The sequence below is a fragment of the Hyaena hyaena genome, unplaced genomic scaffold (assembly GCF_003009895.1).
Source record: "Hyaena hyaena isolate Hyena2069 unplaced genomic scaffold, ASM300989v1 scaffold_164, whole genome shotgun sequence".
In the NCBI taxonomy this organism is placed as follows: domain Eukaryota; kingdom Metazoa; phylum Chordata; class Mammalia; order Carnivora; family Hyaenidae; genus Hyaena; species Hyaena hyaena.
In genome coordinates this window covers 586547-603844 of record NW_024080796.1, presented here as the reverse complement: position 1 = coordinate 603844, position 17298 = coordinate 586547, and the positions used below count along the sequence as shown (strand labels likewise).

The 17298-nt window shown below is 44.7% G+C and overlaps 1 protein-coding gene across 1 annotated transcript; it reads left to right on the top strand.

The window, feature by feature from the left end:
* Positions 1–388: 388 nt before the first annotated feature.
* Positions 389–17081, top strand: MANSC1 (MANSC domain containing 1). The gene is made up of 4 exons (XM_039239969.1): positions 389–574; positions 4382–4700; positions 8739–8879; positions 15637–17081. The coding sequence occupies exons 2-4, from the start codon at positions 4478–4480 to the stop codon at positions 16614–16616; spliced, it is 1344 nt and encodes a 447-aa protein (XP_039095900.1). The 5' UTR covers positions 389–574; positions 4382–4477; the 3' UTR covers positions 16617–17081.
* The last annotated feature ends 217 nt before the right edge of the window (positions 17082–17298 follow it).

Genomic DNA, 17298 nt, shown 5'->3' with positions numbered 1-17298 from the left:
GCCTCTGGGGAGAGGGGAGCGAGAGCAGCCCCCAGAGGGAGAGGCAGACGTCAGGCCACACGATTCGCACCATCTGACTTTCCGCGGGGCGGTCGCGCGTCCTGCGGCCTCGGGAAGGCGCGGGAGCCGGTGCGGCTCTGCGGGACCCCCCCCCCCCCCGCGGTCCCGCCCGCGCCCCTCGCAGGGCCGCAGGGGGGCCGGGTAGGGGGGCCCGCAGGGGGCCGGGTGGGGGGGGCCGCAGGGGGGCCGGGTAGGGGGGGGCCGCAGGGGGCCCGGCGCCTGCAGCCGCCGCGGGGAGGGGCACCCGAGGACCGCGCTCCCAGTGGCCGGGAAGCAGCTCCGGGTTGCAGGGCAGGAATGTGCCCTCCCCTCCCCCGCCCCCGGCCAACTTTCTGCCGCCGCAACGGAAGCAGGAACTGGGGAGGCACACACCCCGCGGGCCGGCCGGGCGCTGCGGAGCATCCCTGCCGCCGTCGCCGGGACCCTCGCGCGGACCTGCAGCTCTCCCTCGGGGGCGCCCGGGGCTGCCCTCGAGCGGGTGGGACACGGGGGTCCCCAGGTCTGGCGCCACCAGGTAAAGGCCTCACCGCCCGCCCCCCCCGCCCCCCCCCGCCGACCCTGGGCGAGGCCCCTCCGTCTCCCCGGGGGGCGCCGGGGCCGGAGTGGGGCGAGCAGGGGCTGCGCGGGGGCTTGCGGGCCCCAGGAGGGATCTCCAGGCTCGCGCAGCAGCACCTGTGCGAAGCGGCCCTGGCTCCACGTCATCAGGAGAGACCGAAGAATGCTCAGGAAGCCACCTGCGTGTCCTCAAAAGGAGGGAAAGAAACCGATTTCCAGTCTCCGACGCGGTTTTGTCCGAGGGCTTTTTAGTGACTGTAGTAAGGCCTGTCAAGTTCAGTGCCGCCTGAACTTCCTCGCACCTGTGTCTTTTTCACCCTTTCAACACAAATCAACTGGACTGTGGGCCCTTAAGGCCTAAGTAATAATGATTAGAAGAAGAATAGTGGTTCCGTATCTTTAGGGAGATGGACTCTTCAGTACTTCACAGTCCCTATCCCATCCTCTCTCATAGTTCTGGTTTCTTTGCAAACGCTTGAGGAGAGATTCTGTCGTAATCCATGCAAAGTAAGACATTGGCCTGGTTACCCTCTTTTGCTACTGTCTGGTTTTCTTTAGGGCTAGAAAAGAGATTTGCAAAACGTGGCAGCATAAAAAAAGTCACTTGTGCCAGGATTCTTAACCTGGAGAAGCCATAGTTCGTTCGCTGAAAGTCTGTGAACTGCAGCGGAAAAATGTATTATTTTAGTAGCCGCTAACTGAGATGTAACATTGCCTCAAAGAGGCATGTGATCAAAAGCCTTGGTAGAGTTAGACCAGCTGCAATTTGCCACAGGAGAAATCACAGGTGTTTTCGTTTCATATTACTCATTACACAGATCTCAAGTATCATGTGCATTCAACAGCACTTCAAAAGTATGGTAGTTATTAGATGTACCGCTTGTTACTCGAGAGGTTAATAAGGAAGCACGGATATCCCACAATTGTTTCTATTTTGAGTGAAAATGGGGTTAATAATGGGATCTATCTCATAAGGATGGTGAATCTATCTCATTAGGATTCCCGTAAGGATTAAATGACAGGATACATGTAAAGTGCTTAGCATAGAGACTGGCAGGAGAGAAACATAAATGTTACTTATTATTTGACTGTTATGAAAGTTGGACACAACAGCTAGGAAGCTATTGGACTTGTGCGGTTACTATGGTTACTGTATATGGGTAATGTATGCTCTTCTTAACAATTTTTTTTTTTTTTACTATTTTGTTGTTTTGAAGTCTATTTGTTTATATTAGGGATCACTATTTTTTTTTTAAGATTTTGTTATTATGTAGTCTACACCCAATGTGGTGCTTGAACTCACGACCTAGGGATCAAGAGTTCCATGCTCCACAGACTGAGCCAGCCAGGCTCCCCAATATTAGGGATCACTATGTTGTACGGTCTTGACAAATGTGAAGATGTGTATCTACCATTACAGTACCATTTGGAACAATTTCACTACTCTAGAAACCCCGCGTTCCACCGATTCGTTGTTCTCTTCCTCCTCCTGGCAACCACTGATATTTTTACCGTTGATGTAGTTTTGCCTTTTCCAGAATGTCATAGAGTTGACAAGAAGTCTTATCTTTCCGACCGGCCTCTTTCACTTAGCAATATGCAATTATGGTTCCTCTATATCCTTCCGTGGCTTGATAGTTCATTTCTTTTTACTACTGAATAATATTCCATTATAACGATGTACCACATTTGGTTTATCCATTCACCTATTAAAATTTTTTCTAAATGTTTATGCATTCTTGAGAAAGAGACAGAGCAGGAGAGAAGGAGGGAGATACAGAATCAGAAGCAGACTCCAGGCTCTGAGCTAGCACTGTTAGCACAGTGCCTGACGCGGTGCTCGAACCCATGGACCGTGAGACCATGACCTGATCTGATGTCAGGTACCCAACCGACTGAGCCACCCAGGTGCCCCATCCATTCACCTATTGAAAGATGTCTTGGTTGTTTCCGGTTTTGGGCAATGATACATGAAGTTACTATAAACATTTAAACATAGATTTTTTTTTAGGATTTGTTTTTGTCAGTTTTTTAGATTTTAGTCATTTCTAATAGGTGTGTAGTGGTATCTTGTCGTTTGAATTTGCAGTTCCTTAATGATTATGATGTTGAGCACCTCCTCATATGTGTACTTGTCATCTATACATCTCCTTTGAGATCCAGGTGGGGCTTGATCCCAGGAACTGTGAGACCATGACCTGAACCAAATCCGAGAGTTAGGCACTTAACCAACAGAGCCACCCACGTGCCCCAGCTTTGCCCATTTTTAATTGGATTGTGTTCTAAGAGCTCTTTGTATATTTTAGCTACTAGTCCTTTATCAGATACGTGGTTTGCAAATATTTCTCCCAGTCTGTGGCTTATCGTTATATTCTCTGAACAGTGTCTTGAGCAGAGCAAATGTTTTAATTTTAATGAAATGCAACCTATCAAAAAAAAAAACCACCTATAAAATGTGTGTTATTTTATTAATTTATTTCTTTAAAGAATTTATAGGGGAGTTTTGTTTTTGTTTTGTTTTGCTTTTTAGAGGGAGAGAGAGCATGCGAGCAGGGAAAGGGGCAAAGAAGGAGAGGGGCAGAGAGAGAAAGAGAGAGAATCTTATGCAGGCTGCACACTCAGCACAGAACTGGACACGGGGCTCAATCCCACTACCCTGGGATGGTGACCTGAGCCAAAATCAAGAGCTGGACACTCAACTGACTGAGCCACTAGGCACCCCTCATATATATATAATTTTATAATTTTATAATTTTATAATTTAAAACCTATTTCTCAGAAGAGACCCTAAGCTTCACCAGACTACCAAAGGGTTTGGGTTCATGGCAGAAGAAGAAGGAAATTGATGAAGCAGTAATTCTGCTCTACACTATGATTCAGTGAACAATTTGTATTCCGAAAATGACTGAATTCCTTTTGTTGACCGGCTAAGTCTTAGAATTAGATTATTAGAATTACCTGTCTCTGATTTGATACTTGAGGAGAGGCAGCCACAAGAAAGGCAGCCTCAGTTTCCTCATCTATAAAATGTGAAAAATAGTAACTTTTTTTTTCTGCAGTCCTAGTGTAAGGATTAAATGGGATAGTATATGTATATTTCATAGCACATTGCCTATCACCTAGTAGGTGATTTAAAAATACTTGTTGTTGGGGCGCCTGCGTGGCTCAGTCAGTTGAGCGTCCGACTTTGGCTCAGATCATGATCTCGCAGTTCGTGGGTTCGAGCCCCGCGTCGGGCTCTGTGCTGACTGCCAGCTCAGAGCCTGGAGCCTGATTCAGTCTGTGACTCCCTCTCTCTCTCTGTCCCTCCCCTGCTCATGCTGTCTCTATCTCTCAAAAATAAAAACATTAAAAAAAAATTTTTTTAATGCTCGTTGTTAATACTGAGAAGAAACTCTGTTCAAGCCTATTATCAGTGGTTCATGGATGTCTAGAGATTTTGTGTCCTCTCCCTCCTGGTTCAGAGAAGCAAGAGGACGAAGTGTTCTAGCACTTTGGGGACAGGCCTCCTGTTTATATCTCTTCCTTGTAGACATTGGGCAGCTTTTAAGCACTGACGGGATAGTATGTGTGTTTCTGCTAATTAGTTCTCTACCAAGTTTTTAATGAAGGTTGTCTTGATGTATTAAAAGTGAAACATTAAAAAATGCTTATTTACTTCTGTTGCATAAATCATGAGTCGCTGACTTGAAGGAAATGAAATGTATCTTCGTGACATTTACTAAAAGAAACAAAACTCAGTGATGATTTTCTATTTTTGTTCTAGAGAGAAATTCCATGATCTGTACAATCTTCTTGAAGCAAACTCAGACCAGAGGATTATCCTTGACCTTGGAAGACTAAGGCTAAACTGAAATTTAAAATGTTCTGTAGGGAAGAATGGAGCTTGACTTACACTTTTGTAATGATTTGTTTCCTGACCCTAAGGCTGTCCACCGGTCAGAACTGCCCCACCACAAGCCTAGAAGATGTTGTCATTGACATCCAGTCATCTCTTTCTAAAGGAATTAGAGGCAATGAACCCATACATACATTAACTCAGGAAGACTGCATTAATTCTTGCTGTTCAACAAAAAATATAACAGGTAAGTAATAGTCCCTTGGTAACTCTTCATTTTACGTGTTTTGTGATATAAGTAGCTGGCTGATGTGGCTGCCTAGTTTATACTACTGATTCTCAGTGGGGTAGAAATGTGGGTAACAAAATCACTGGGAAAATGTGACACAAGGGTGTCCTCCCCTCCCCTAAGCTGAGTCAAAGTTGCTGACGAGTGTATGTACATATCACCCAGGCGTCCAGGTAGAAAAAAGGATCAGAACCATTGGTGTTATGTTCTAACAGGCATCTGAGATATTGGAAACAAAAACCCTTAAGGGACATGGGAAATTGTTTGGACTGACCCAGTCACATGACACAGAGGAAACAGGCCCGTGCGTTTGAACCATACCTTTGCATGTTTCAAGTTCCAGACTTGAGAAATGTTTATCCGAGTAAAACAGGGGTCATTTTTCAGTTATGACCCTGTCCTAATTCCCTGCATGAAAAATAAGCAAACAACCACAGAAAACACCCACACCAAATTTATTGAGCACTGAATGCCATGTTGTGTTGGAGACAAAACAATGAATAACATGGACAAGGCCTTGCTGTCAAGGAGCCTAGAAGAGCTAGTCAACGCTGGGCTAATGGTTCTTACCTGACTTAACTGACCAACTGAATCATATGTTTTCTCTTGTATCTTTGGTTTCTCTTCTTGCTATGATGGGTGTGGCAAAGTCAGAAATGTATGCCTATAGTCTTTGTTCCGGTTCTTGGCACAGAGCTCCCCAAAACCTTGTCATTTCCTGAGGCTACCAGCTTCTTTTGTTATTCATTATGAGCCCCTTTCAACCACACCTGAGTTATGACTCTTGGTGACTCCCTGGATAGCTTCGGGATGGGAACTCGTCACTGGAAAGACCAAGTCTTGGTTAGAAATTTGAAACTTTCAGCTCCCCTTCCCCCTCTAGGTAGGGAATAAGGGGAGGTTGAATTCAGTCACCAGTGGCCAATGATTTTTTTAATCAGTTGTGCCCACATGATGAAATCTCCTTAAAAAGTCCCTAAACACGGGTTTAGGGGGCTTCCAAGTTGGCAGACACATCTGTGTGTGCAAGAGGATTGTGCACACCAGGTACAGCGGGACGGAAGCTTCTGCACTCAGGACCCTTCTGGACCTTGCCCTATGTACGCTGTGTTTGGCTATTCATTTGTGTCTTTAATGCCAAACTATAATAGTAAGTATAGCCTTTTCCTGAGTTCTGTGAGTTCTAGCAAATTTTCAACCTTAAGTAGGGGTGGCGGGAACCTGGATTTATAGCCAAGTTGGGCAGAAGTGTGAGTAACCTGAGAGCTGGTACTTTTGACTGGCCTCCAAGTGAGGGCAGTCTTACAGGACTGAGCCCTTAAATCTGTGGCGTCTGATGCTAACTCCAGGTCGTTAGTGTATGAACTGAATTGAATCGGGGCGTCTGGGTGGGTGGTTCAGTCAATTAAGCATCCGACTTCGGCTCAGGTCATGATCTCATGGTTCCTGGTTTTGAGCCCCGCGTCAGGCTCCATGCTGACAGCTCAGAGCCTGCTTTGGATTCGACGTCTCCCCCACTCTTCTGCCCCTCCCCTGCTTGCACTCTGTCTCTCAAAAATAAATAAACATAAAAAAAAAAGAGGGACACCTGGGTGGCTCAGTCAGTTAAGTGTCTGACTTCGGCTCAGGTCATGATCTCCTAGTTTGTGGGTTTGAGCCCTGCATCAGGCTTTGTGCTGACAGCTCGGAGCCTGGGACTACTTCAAATTTTGTGTCTCATTCTCTCTCTCCCCCTCCCCTGCTTGTGCTCTCTCTCTGTTTCTCAAAAATAAATAAACGTTAAAAAATTAAAATAAAATAAAAATCAAAAAAAATAATTGAATCATAAGACATTCAGTCAGTGTCTTGGAGAATTGGAGCATTTGTGTGGAAAAGATACCATGTACTTGACATCAGGAGGAAAAAAACTTTCAATGGTTTTCTCAAACCCAGCGGTGTGCTTTGACATTCACTATAGAAGTACTTTATGGAAATTACAGAGATTTAATTTAAATTTCCAGTTTTTCTTTAAATGTTGATGTCAACATTTATGTAAAATAGCAAATCATTTGCAAACAGGACAGAATGCTGTGTGGGTGTTTGCTGGCAACACAGGAAAGCTTGCATTTCTTTTCAGTTCCATAACAGGTGTTTAGTGAGGAATGAGGGTTTGATGCTTTATCGTATAAGCAGAATTGCTGTTACTGCTTTACTGTAAGTAGAGGTAATTGCAAGTCTCATTTAACAGATCTCAGACTGTTTCCTCATTTATTGAGCAATGGTCTTTAAGTGCTTTGATAATTTGCTCATCGCCACAGATTTTAGAAAAATGCCCAGGGGCACCTGGGTGGCTCAGTTGGTGGAGTAACCAGTTTCAGCTCAGGTCATGATCTCATGGTCCGTGAGTTCGAGCCCTGCGTCCGGCTCTGTGCTGACAGCTCAGAGCCTGGAGCCTGCTTTGGATTCTGTGTCTCCCTCTTTCTCTCTCCCTGCCCCTCCCCTGCTCATGGTCTGTCTGTCTCTCTCAAGAATAAAATAAAATAAAAATTGTATTTAAAAACAAAAAAAGAAAAATGCCCATAAGTACAAAAGACACAACATTTTGCATACAACTTGGGGGCCTTATGGACCTTCTCCTTTACCCATGTGCCCCCCAAAAATGGTATTGCAGAATTATCCCATTGCTGAGAAAGGAAAAGCCAAAGTACCTTTCTTGTTGCCTGGTAGAGAGACGACGTAATAAAACCCCTGCAGATAAAACCTCTCAGTCTTTTTTCCGAATGCAGGAGTCAAGGTTGAGCCCCACCATTGTCTGATTTGAGGAAGTGGTGCTGATGGCCAGTTATGCAGAATATTTTCTCCTGGCTTTATTGAGATATATTTGGCTTGTAACATTGTGAAAATTGCATGGTGATTTGTTATATCTATATATTGTGAAATGACTACCACAACAAAGTTAGTTTATACATGGTTGTGTACATACGTGTGTGTGTGTGTGTGTGTGTGTGTGTTTGTGTTGAGAAAGAGCATGCCTATGTGCCTCTTAACCTTCATCCTGGGGCGCCTGGCTGTCTCAGTTGGTTAAGTGTCCAACCTCGACTCAAGTCATGATCTCATAGTCTGTGAGTTTGAGCCCCAGAGCCTAGAGCCTGCTTCAGATTCTGTGCCCTTTGCCTGCTCACACACTCTCTGTGTCTCAAAAGCAAATAAAAAAGCATTATAAAAAAATTATCATCCTGACCAGGGATATACTGATTCCTCAAGGGTTGTAGGCCAAGATATGAGACTGTACCAGATGCAGACCAAAGCCAACTCTAGGTCATGATGAATAGAAAGAATAATTTTGATTGGGCATAAGTGGAAGAGAAAAAGAAGCAAGAAATGGAAGTTAAGAGTAAAAAGTCAGGAAGGAGATAATGGAAAAGCAGAAATAAGGGAGAGTAGAAATGCAAAGAAGAAAAATCAAAAGAAGAATGGCATCGATACAAGTAAAAACTAGACTTTGTATTCCATACACTACTCAGGTGCTTTGTGGAAGGAGATCATGATGGTGTGATGCTAAATTTAGGAACTGTACTCAAGCAAGCCAGACTCTTGGCTTGATAGGTGTCTTGTCTTCGGAATATGAGAGGTACATGAAATCATTAGGTTAGATCCATTTCTTAAGTTCCAACTCAGTTGTGAGTTGTATAAAGATCGCAAAGTCAGTATTTCTGTGTATATTTTGTTGGATATTTGAGCAAATAGAAAGCTTATCTAAAGAATTAAATGCATTTAAAAAAGAATTAAATGTACTATTCAAAGTTGGTTTTGCCAAAATTACCTTAATTCAGATTTTTTAAGCCAATGTCTTTACAAATTGCTTTAAGTGACTAAGGAAGAGGAAATGAATTAGTGGTCAGCAAGCAAATGAACAACATGAACAAAGGTATTTGTGTTGGGCAGCAGAATAAATCATTGCCGTCTTCTTTAGAATATCCTATTTCAATGTTATGCTTACGGTATCTTTCATTGCAGGAGACAAAGCGTGTAACTTGATGATCTTCGACACTCGAAAAACAACGAGACAGCCCAACTGTTACCTGTTTTTCTGTCCCACTGAGGAGGCCTGTCCACTGAAACCAGCAAAGGGACTTATGAGTTACAGGATAATTAGAGGTAATAAAAACCTTATTCCTTTTCTTTGGGGATTGGAATTATTTAAGGATATGGTTCATATGAAAGAATTTCTATAAAAGAATCTAAGTAAAACTACCAAAAGTAGTCACAAATATAGAGGCACACCAGAAAACTCTCATGATTTAAAATTCAGTCTATTCAACCAAATATCTTTTTTCCAATGAAAGATTCTGAAGGATGGTATTTTGTGTTGTTTAGCTTTTGTTTCTACCTTCTTGAGATAGAAGGCACACAGACCTTTCATTTTGAAGCACTTCAAATTACTTAGAACAATGTAAGCAGCACTTGGAATAAGGTCTCCACAGTCCAGAGCAACTGTTTTAAAAGAGAAGACCTGGCGCCCCTGGGTGGCTCAGTTGGTAAAGCGTCCAACTTTGGCTCAGGTCATGATCTCACGGTCCGGTCCATAGGTTCGAGCCCCATGTCAGGCTCTGTGCTGACAGCTCAGAGCTGGGAGGCTGCTTCAGATTCTGTGTCTTCCCCTCTCTCTGTCCCTCCCCCACTTGTGCTCTCTCTCGCTCTTAAAAATAAATAACATTAAAATTTTATTTTATTATGTGAGTATATAAAATTCTAGTACATTTGTCTTTAGGTTCTAATTATTTTATAATCATGTTATGTGAAATCAAATGCACTGGATTTTATTACCTAGACCTGGGAGGAGGTTCATTCAAGAAATACTTACTAAGCATCTACCCTGTGCCAAATTCTGTGCCAGGTACTGGAAATACAGCCTCCATTCCAAACATATTTGTTCAGAATATAGAAAATAAACAAAAATAATATAATTTGGGTATGTCTTGGTGAGATTTTGGCTTGTTAATTTTTTTAAGCTTATTTATTTATTTATTTAGTTTTGAGTAAGACAGACAGCATGAGCAGGGAAGGGGCGGAGAGAGAGGGAGAGTGAGGGAATCCCAACCAGGCTCCACACCTGCAGTGCACAGCCTGACGTGGGGCTTGAACTCATGAAACTGTGAGATCGTGGCCTGAGCCAAACCCAAGAGTTGGCCACTTAACTGACCGAGTCACCGCACCCCGGCTTGTTAATGTTCAGGGTGAAATGTTTTCGGTATCAGGTGTCCTTTTCTTTAAGTTTTAGAAAGTTTTTGTCATTATATCGTTGGCTATAATAATATTCTATTTGTTTATTTATTCAATAAACAGCAAATGTTATCTAGCATCTCCTATCTGTGCCAAATACTTTTTCCACCCCAAGAACACAAAAATGTAACACTCAACATAGAAAACAAGGTTCTTACCTATGGAGCTTCTGTTTTAGGAGGGAGAGACGATAACCGTCCTAAATAAGTAATATAGAAAAATATAGTCCACAAGTCTTACACTGACGGTTGGGCTAAGACAATGTAATAGATGGTCACTGAGTGGACCCCCTTGATTAGAAGCATCCGTGAAGAAGTAACCCCTCAACTGAGAACTGAACAGTAAGAAGCCAGATGTGAGACGATCTGGGAAGACCTACAGGCAGAGGAAGTGGCCTATTTCGATATCCTGAGGCAGAATGGTTTGGGAGTGACCGGTCTCAGCTGGCTGACTCACAGTGAACCATATGAAGAGAGAGATACAGGGGCACCTGGGTGCCTCAGCTGGCCTAGGGTCTGCCTTTGGTTCAGGTCACGATCTCATGGTTCGTGGGATCAAGCCCTGAATAGTTTGGGATTTTCCCTTGATATGCAAGAAGTATGAAAAGTGGGGAGATCACATAAAACTTTGTATGCCAGGGGAAGAAGTTCTTATTTTCGGTGTCTAATGGGAAGCCATGGGAAATTTCTGAGTGGGCAGGTAACATGGTGTTTTCAAGGCGATTTCCTAAAGCTCACTGTGAGTGCTCTACTGGGGAAGGACGACAATGCAGCAGCAAGAGAGGAAGTGGGAAGCCCGGGTAGGAGGCAGAGGCAAGATCCAAGTGAAAGGCCGTGACATTGTGGACCAGGGAGGTGGCCAACGAGGTCGAGAGTAGTAAACATACAGCTGTTTCGGAGGTGGAGCCGATGGTGTGGGATGGGGGTGGCGACATGGAGAAGAGAAGCATTGGAATTGAGTCCCGCTTTCCTGGTTTGGGGGTTCAGTGTCCACATGGATGGTGGTACCAACTGCTGAGCTGGGGAAGATTAAGGAGGCTGGTTTTAGGGTTGGGAGGGGGCTGCCTTGTGACTGTTTTATGTGTGAGGGACTTTGGGGAATGATGCCCGGGTACCTGGGCTCAGACTCACACTTTGTCTGCTGGGTAAGCCTGTGTCTGAGTTTTGGTTAATGAGCCAGAGGTACCAAACATTCCCTAAAGCAGGAGCATGAAGCACAAATTATTTGTGTAAACTCTTCCTAAGTAGTGACATAAAGCCTATAACAAAACCGGCATAAGGTGCAAAAGTTTTGGTTTTGCTAGATGAAGAAAGTTCTGGAGATGGATGAGGGTGATGCAGAGAAATGTGAATATTCTCAGTGCCGCTGAACTGTATACTTACAATTTTTTATTTAAAAAAAGTTTTTTAAAGTCTATTTATTTTGAGAGAGAGAGTGTGCGTGCAGGCGGGATGATAGGGCAGAAAGAGAGGGAGAGAGAGAATCCCAAGCAGGCGACATGGGGCTTGAACTCACAAACTGCCTGAGCCGAAACTGTGGTCATGATCTTGTGGCTCATGAGTTCGAGCCCCACATCACCTGCTTGGGATTCTCTTTTTCCCTCTCTTTCTGCCCATCGCCCTGCTTGCGTACACGCTCTCTCAAAAGAAACATTTTTTTTTAGATACTGATTTTTTTAAAAAAACACTAGGCATAGAACAAATTAGGCTTTTGAAAACACTTAAGACCTAACTTCATGGTGGACACTGTCTTGTCCTGCCCTTTTGGGGCTTTGGTGACCAGGGCGGCTGCCCCAGATCTGTGTGGCTCCTTCATTTTACGCTGTGTGTAAAGCATCCAGGCTAAAAATACTGGCGCCTACAGTGTGGCGGTGATACTTCTTGCTGTTCCTCTTTGATCACCTGGAACACTGCAGAGCCTGTTTGATGGCCAGGGGTGGCAATTCGGCAGGAAATGGATATTCCAGTCTTAGTTTCCAAAGAGGTCAGGGCTCAAGATGCTAATCGGAACGTTTCTTCTTCCATCACGTGGAAGTTGGACTGTAACGTTCCGCCCGATACCCCTTGTCACTACCTCTTCTTCGTTCTGTCTCTGCTTACACTATCAGCGCATTTCCCTGTGTCTGTCCTCTATTTCATGACTAAAGCACAATATTAAAGAAACTATAGGCAACTTAATCTAGCAATTCTACGTCCATAACATCTAAAGAAACAAGACCAAAACAAGAAAAAGCTATTGGTTTGAAGCATGTTTTTTTTTTTGTGAAATTAGTTTACAAAGTGAAAAACCAGGAGGAACATAAATGTCCAATTGCCTGAGAATGGCTGGGTGTAAAATGTGATGGATCCACTTGGAAGAGGTTGAGCGTCCCACCCTCGATTTCAGCTCAGGTCAGGATCTCGTGGTTCGCGGGTTCGAGTACCACGTCAGGCTCTGTGCTGATGGTGTAGAGCCTGCTTGGGATTCTCTCTCCCTGCTCTCTCTCTCCCACCCTCTGCCTCATAATAAATAAACTTAAAAAAATAAGTTTGAGGTATAGAAAGAAACAAAAGTCCAGGTGAAAAACACCCCGTTGTTTTTCAATTACATGAAAAAAAATTTAACTTTAAGGCATACGGAAATGTTAATAGTTGCTGGGACATAATGATAAAAACCGTAGTTGAATTTGTTTTATAATTCCTATATACTTCTGTAATGTTGTTGCTTTTATAATCCATGTGTAAAAGAGGGACTATGAGGTAAAGATTCTCTCCAGTGGAAGTGGGAGAAAAGGCAACTTGGCATGTGTGTAAATCTTTTCTGTGAGACTGTGAAGGTCGCATAGTCGAATTAGAGTCAAACAGTTCCTGTGGCAGCCACCAGGGAGCGCCATCAGCCCAAAGCAGATTGACTCTGGACATCGTGTGCAGCAGGCTTTATATCTGCAGGATGTTTACAAACTGTGTTTGTAATTCTCTTTATGAATCTGCCCATGTTGACGGATTGAGAGTCGCCGCAAAAATAAATTATCTGCTTCCTGTTTAGAGTGACGTTAATAGATATCTATTTGGTGGTTTGTCTCCAGATGAATTCCATTTCCTATAACGGATGGGCTAATATTTACAGACCAAAAGTTTGAAAGATGACAGTGTACTCTGTTCATTCCGTAAAACCATTGCAACTTGGAATTATTTAATTTTTTTTCAGCTTTGTAGTATGTCATTTCTACCAAGGACTAGAATAGGGGAATCCAGAGACAGAATACATTGGGGGTCTGTTTGCTCAGCTGGCTTTCAAGTAGTCGTCAGTCCCTAAGTTTATTATTTCATCAAGTCACTTGAAAATGAAACTCAAAAGAGGGATTGAGGGCACAGGGCTGTTTTGCAGTCCCCGCTGGCTCATCTCTGCCCGAGCGAGAAGCACCACCACACCCCAATGACAAACATCAGTGGGTGAGGTGAAGGGAGCAGGTGCGGAGGACTCGTGCGTGCTTCTAGGATCTTTGCCAGTAGATGAATCTTATCAAGAAACGGGACTAGCCCTTGCTTTGCTTTATTTATGAGCTAGCGTTCTTGAGAAAGAAAGCAGCTGTTTGGGTCAATGGCTTTATTTAAGTTCTGAGCTCACACATATCATGGAGCATTTACTTAGTCTTTTTCTTTTTTAGCTTTAAAATGGAATATGTTGAGTCCTGTTCTTTTTGAAAAATATCTGATGCTGCCTCAAAATATAGATGCGGTTTATCTCATGGTGATATTATATCTATCATTGTGATCTCACCTGCTGCAGAAACTTTCTCCAGCATTGTTGGCGGAAAGAGGAATTTCAATCGTCCAAATTCTATTTTGGAGGAAATTATATGCGAGACCAGGTGTCTGCAGACTTCTTCTGTCAAGGGCCAAATGAGAAGTATTTTAGGCTTTCTAGGCCAGTTTTTTTTTTTTAATGTTTATTTTTGAGAGATGGAGTGTGAGCGGGGGAAGGGCAGAGAGAGAGAGGGAGACACGGAATCTGAAGCAGGCTCCAGGCTCTGAGCTGTCAGCAAAGAGCCCGATTGCGGGGCTCAAACTCATGAACCCGTGAGATCGCGACCTGAGCCGAAGTCAGACGCTTGACTGACTGAGACACCCAGGCGCCTCTTCAGGCCAGTATTTTAGGTTTCATGGGACATATGCAATCTGTTGTACCTACTCCCCTCTGTCCTTACAGTGTGAAGTGCCCACAGATGATGAATACACAAATGAGCATGGTTACATGCCAATAAAGCTTTACTTATGGACCCTGAAATTTGAATTTTATATAATTTTCATGTGTCACAAAATAGTATTCCTTTTTATTTCTGTCAGCCATTTAAAAATTAGCTTACAAGTCACACGAAGAGAAGTGGCAAGCTACATTTGGCCCTGGGGCCATAATTTGCTGACCCCTGTCCTAGGTGGATTAACGAGTGACACTTCTAAAGGACCTCTTCCAGGTGTGCTGCTTACAGAGTAGTCAAGTTTCATACAAATCAGAGGTCGCCTCTGCGTGTTTGTTAGCAGAGAAGAGCGCGGGGTCTAGTTCAGACCCTCGCGTCGAGAGGAGTTGAAGAAGAAAGGGAGAAAGCGAACAGGGAAGCATGAACCAGTAAATGCTAAGAAATTCCTTTTCTTCCTTCGTTGTGTTTTCCGCAGTTCAGATCCAAGTGCAAACGATCAGCCAAGTAGCAGAGTGATACAGAGCAATTCACATGATCCTTCCCTGCCCTGATGGCTCCCGCAAGCCTTTCCAGTTTGAGCTGTGATGAATGGCGTGTGACACTACGAGCACAATTCTAAGCTTTTTTGTCACCCGTGAGGAGGATGTGGGCGAGGCTGGTCTCTCCGCAGCCGGCACTCAGAACTGGGTGATTTTCGGCTCTTTCTGTCAGCACTTGGGGCCATCCTAATTTCAAATGTGGTCCCATTGTCCTCAGACTCTAAGACTTTGGCTCTGAAATTTTAGTCTTCAAGAGTCACAATGAAATCTCCCAAATGAACGGCGCCCCTCCCCGGCGTGTGGCGCTGAAACGGCTTTGGACTGGACAGTGTCCTCAGCCGTCTGCGGCTGCCCTGCTGTGGCCTCGGCCTCCGTGCCCTGGGAGGAGCCAGACCTTCCCCCCGTTGCAGGCAGGTTGCAGGACTCGCCTCCTCTCCCCCTTGCCTTTCTTGCCCGCGGGTGCCCTCGCTATGAAGTCTCTCCCAGAGACTGCAGGCTTCCCGGGGAGCTTCTCTCTGCGCCTCGTCTTGAGCCCCGTCGCCCTGGCCCAGCCCGTCCCTGGCTGCGGCCCCCTCAGCGTCCCCATCTCCCTACGCCTCCTGCGGCGGGTCCTGAACTCCTCTTAGCTCCCTTGCTCTGCTCCTCCCTGCCCTTCCTTCACTTGCCCGGCCCTCCTCCACGCGTTTCGCCGCTGTCCCACCACTCCAGAAACAAGCCACAGCATCTGGTAGAGAGGCGGTGTCATCAGATTCGGATTTAGCAATTTGTTTTTTTCCATTTTGCGCCAGTTTCTATGAAATGTCAAGTTTCAACAGTTTGGGGAGTTACTGAACAAGCCGATACGTTTGTCTCTTTTGTAAACTGCCTTCGCGTGGAAACATTTAAATCTCCCTTTAAATTTTCTCTGCGTTTTCAGGCTTTCCAGCTCTGGCCACAACTCATTTGCCAAGCCGAGAGTCAACCCAGGAGGGTCCTCTCCTGGTCCGTGGCCTGTCTCCGCAGGCAGTCACTCCCACACCCCCTCCTGTGACAAGGTCTTCAGAGCCCACTGGCAGCTTACGGCAAGGGGCCCTTTTGCAGAAGCTGGGATCCTCACGTCACTCGGAGAAACTGTTCGAGATCGATCAAGCGAGTACACAGTTCTCTGCTTATAAAGAAAAAGGCCATTCTCAGAGTTCACGGTTTTCCTCAGAACAAAACAGAGTTCATCTGCCGCCTGAAAAGGTGACCACGCTCCCCACTACCGTGGCTGTTTCCTCTCCGCGGATCACCTCTGTCACCCCAAAGCCTGCGTTCCCCCCCACCGCCAATGCGCCAGTGATACCTTCTGTGACTTCTGAGCCAGAGGGGGTCCCCTCAGCTCTGCCCCTCGCTGTGGCCACGTCTCAGCCCCCCACAAGCCTCTCATCCACAATGTTGGCACGTGCTGTGGTTACACCCAAAGCCAGCGTGACTACCACAGCAGCAATTTCAAACACCATCTTTGAGGCGCCTACCGATGGGAAAGGCCCCCCAGAAACAGTGCCCGTTAGAGAAATTTCCGACCTGTCTTTGAACACAGAGGATGCCTATAACCCTGCCACGCTTTCTTTGTCAACTGTGGCTTCTTCCGCAGCCACACTGCTTCTGTCAAATGTGGATTCTTCTGCTCCGAACCAGACTGCTTCCCAGGAGAATGGGAAGGCCAGTCCAGGTGGTTCCTCCCTGAAGAGTGTTCCAGAAAGTCAGCACAGCCTTCCCTTTGAAAAATGGCTCCTCATCGGAACCCTGCTCTTTGGCGTTCTGTTCCTAGCCATAGGGCTTGTCCTCTTGGGTAGAATCTTCTCAGAATCTCTCCGCAGGAGACGCTATTCAAGACTTGATTATTTGATTAATGGGATCTATGTTGACATCTAAGGGGGAAGCTAGATGTCTCTTAATCCATGAGCTTCCCGGTAGCTCGAACACAGTGACTTTCTGCTCACTCGCTGATCTTAGCAGGAGTATCTTGAAGACAGGCAAATGCCCCCTACCACTTTCTTTTTGCTCGTTTTTTTTTTTTTTTTTAAGACAATGGGAGAAAGAAAACAAATTAGATTATATGAGTGATCTATCTCTAAAGTATTCGCTGAAAACAAAGCTCTACCTAAAGCAATAAAGTATAATTGGCATATAAATTCAAAAATGACTGGCTGTTTGCAAGAAGTGGCTGGGACTTCTAGGCTGCAGTTCATTAGCATTGCTGTTTCCAGATAAAGTCAACTGTTTATGATATTAATGCTAATGGATTTACTCTCCTTTTTATATGAATTCCAATAAAACTTATTCCAGATGTATTTCCTTCCAATTAAATATTTGAATAAATCTTTTGTTACTCAGTAATGTTCTTGTAAGTGATATGTCCAGCTGGGTAACTTTCCATTTATTTCCACCACCAAAATGATTAAATGACGAAAATATGTGTTCTAAGTTAAAATGATACCCCTCCCCCTTTTCCCATCAGTGAACAAAGAGGTTCCTTTGGGAGAATTCTAGCAGAAGATTAATCTACATGGAGACAGTGATAAGTCACCTTTGTTAAGGAGCCAAACCTACTTTG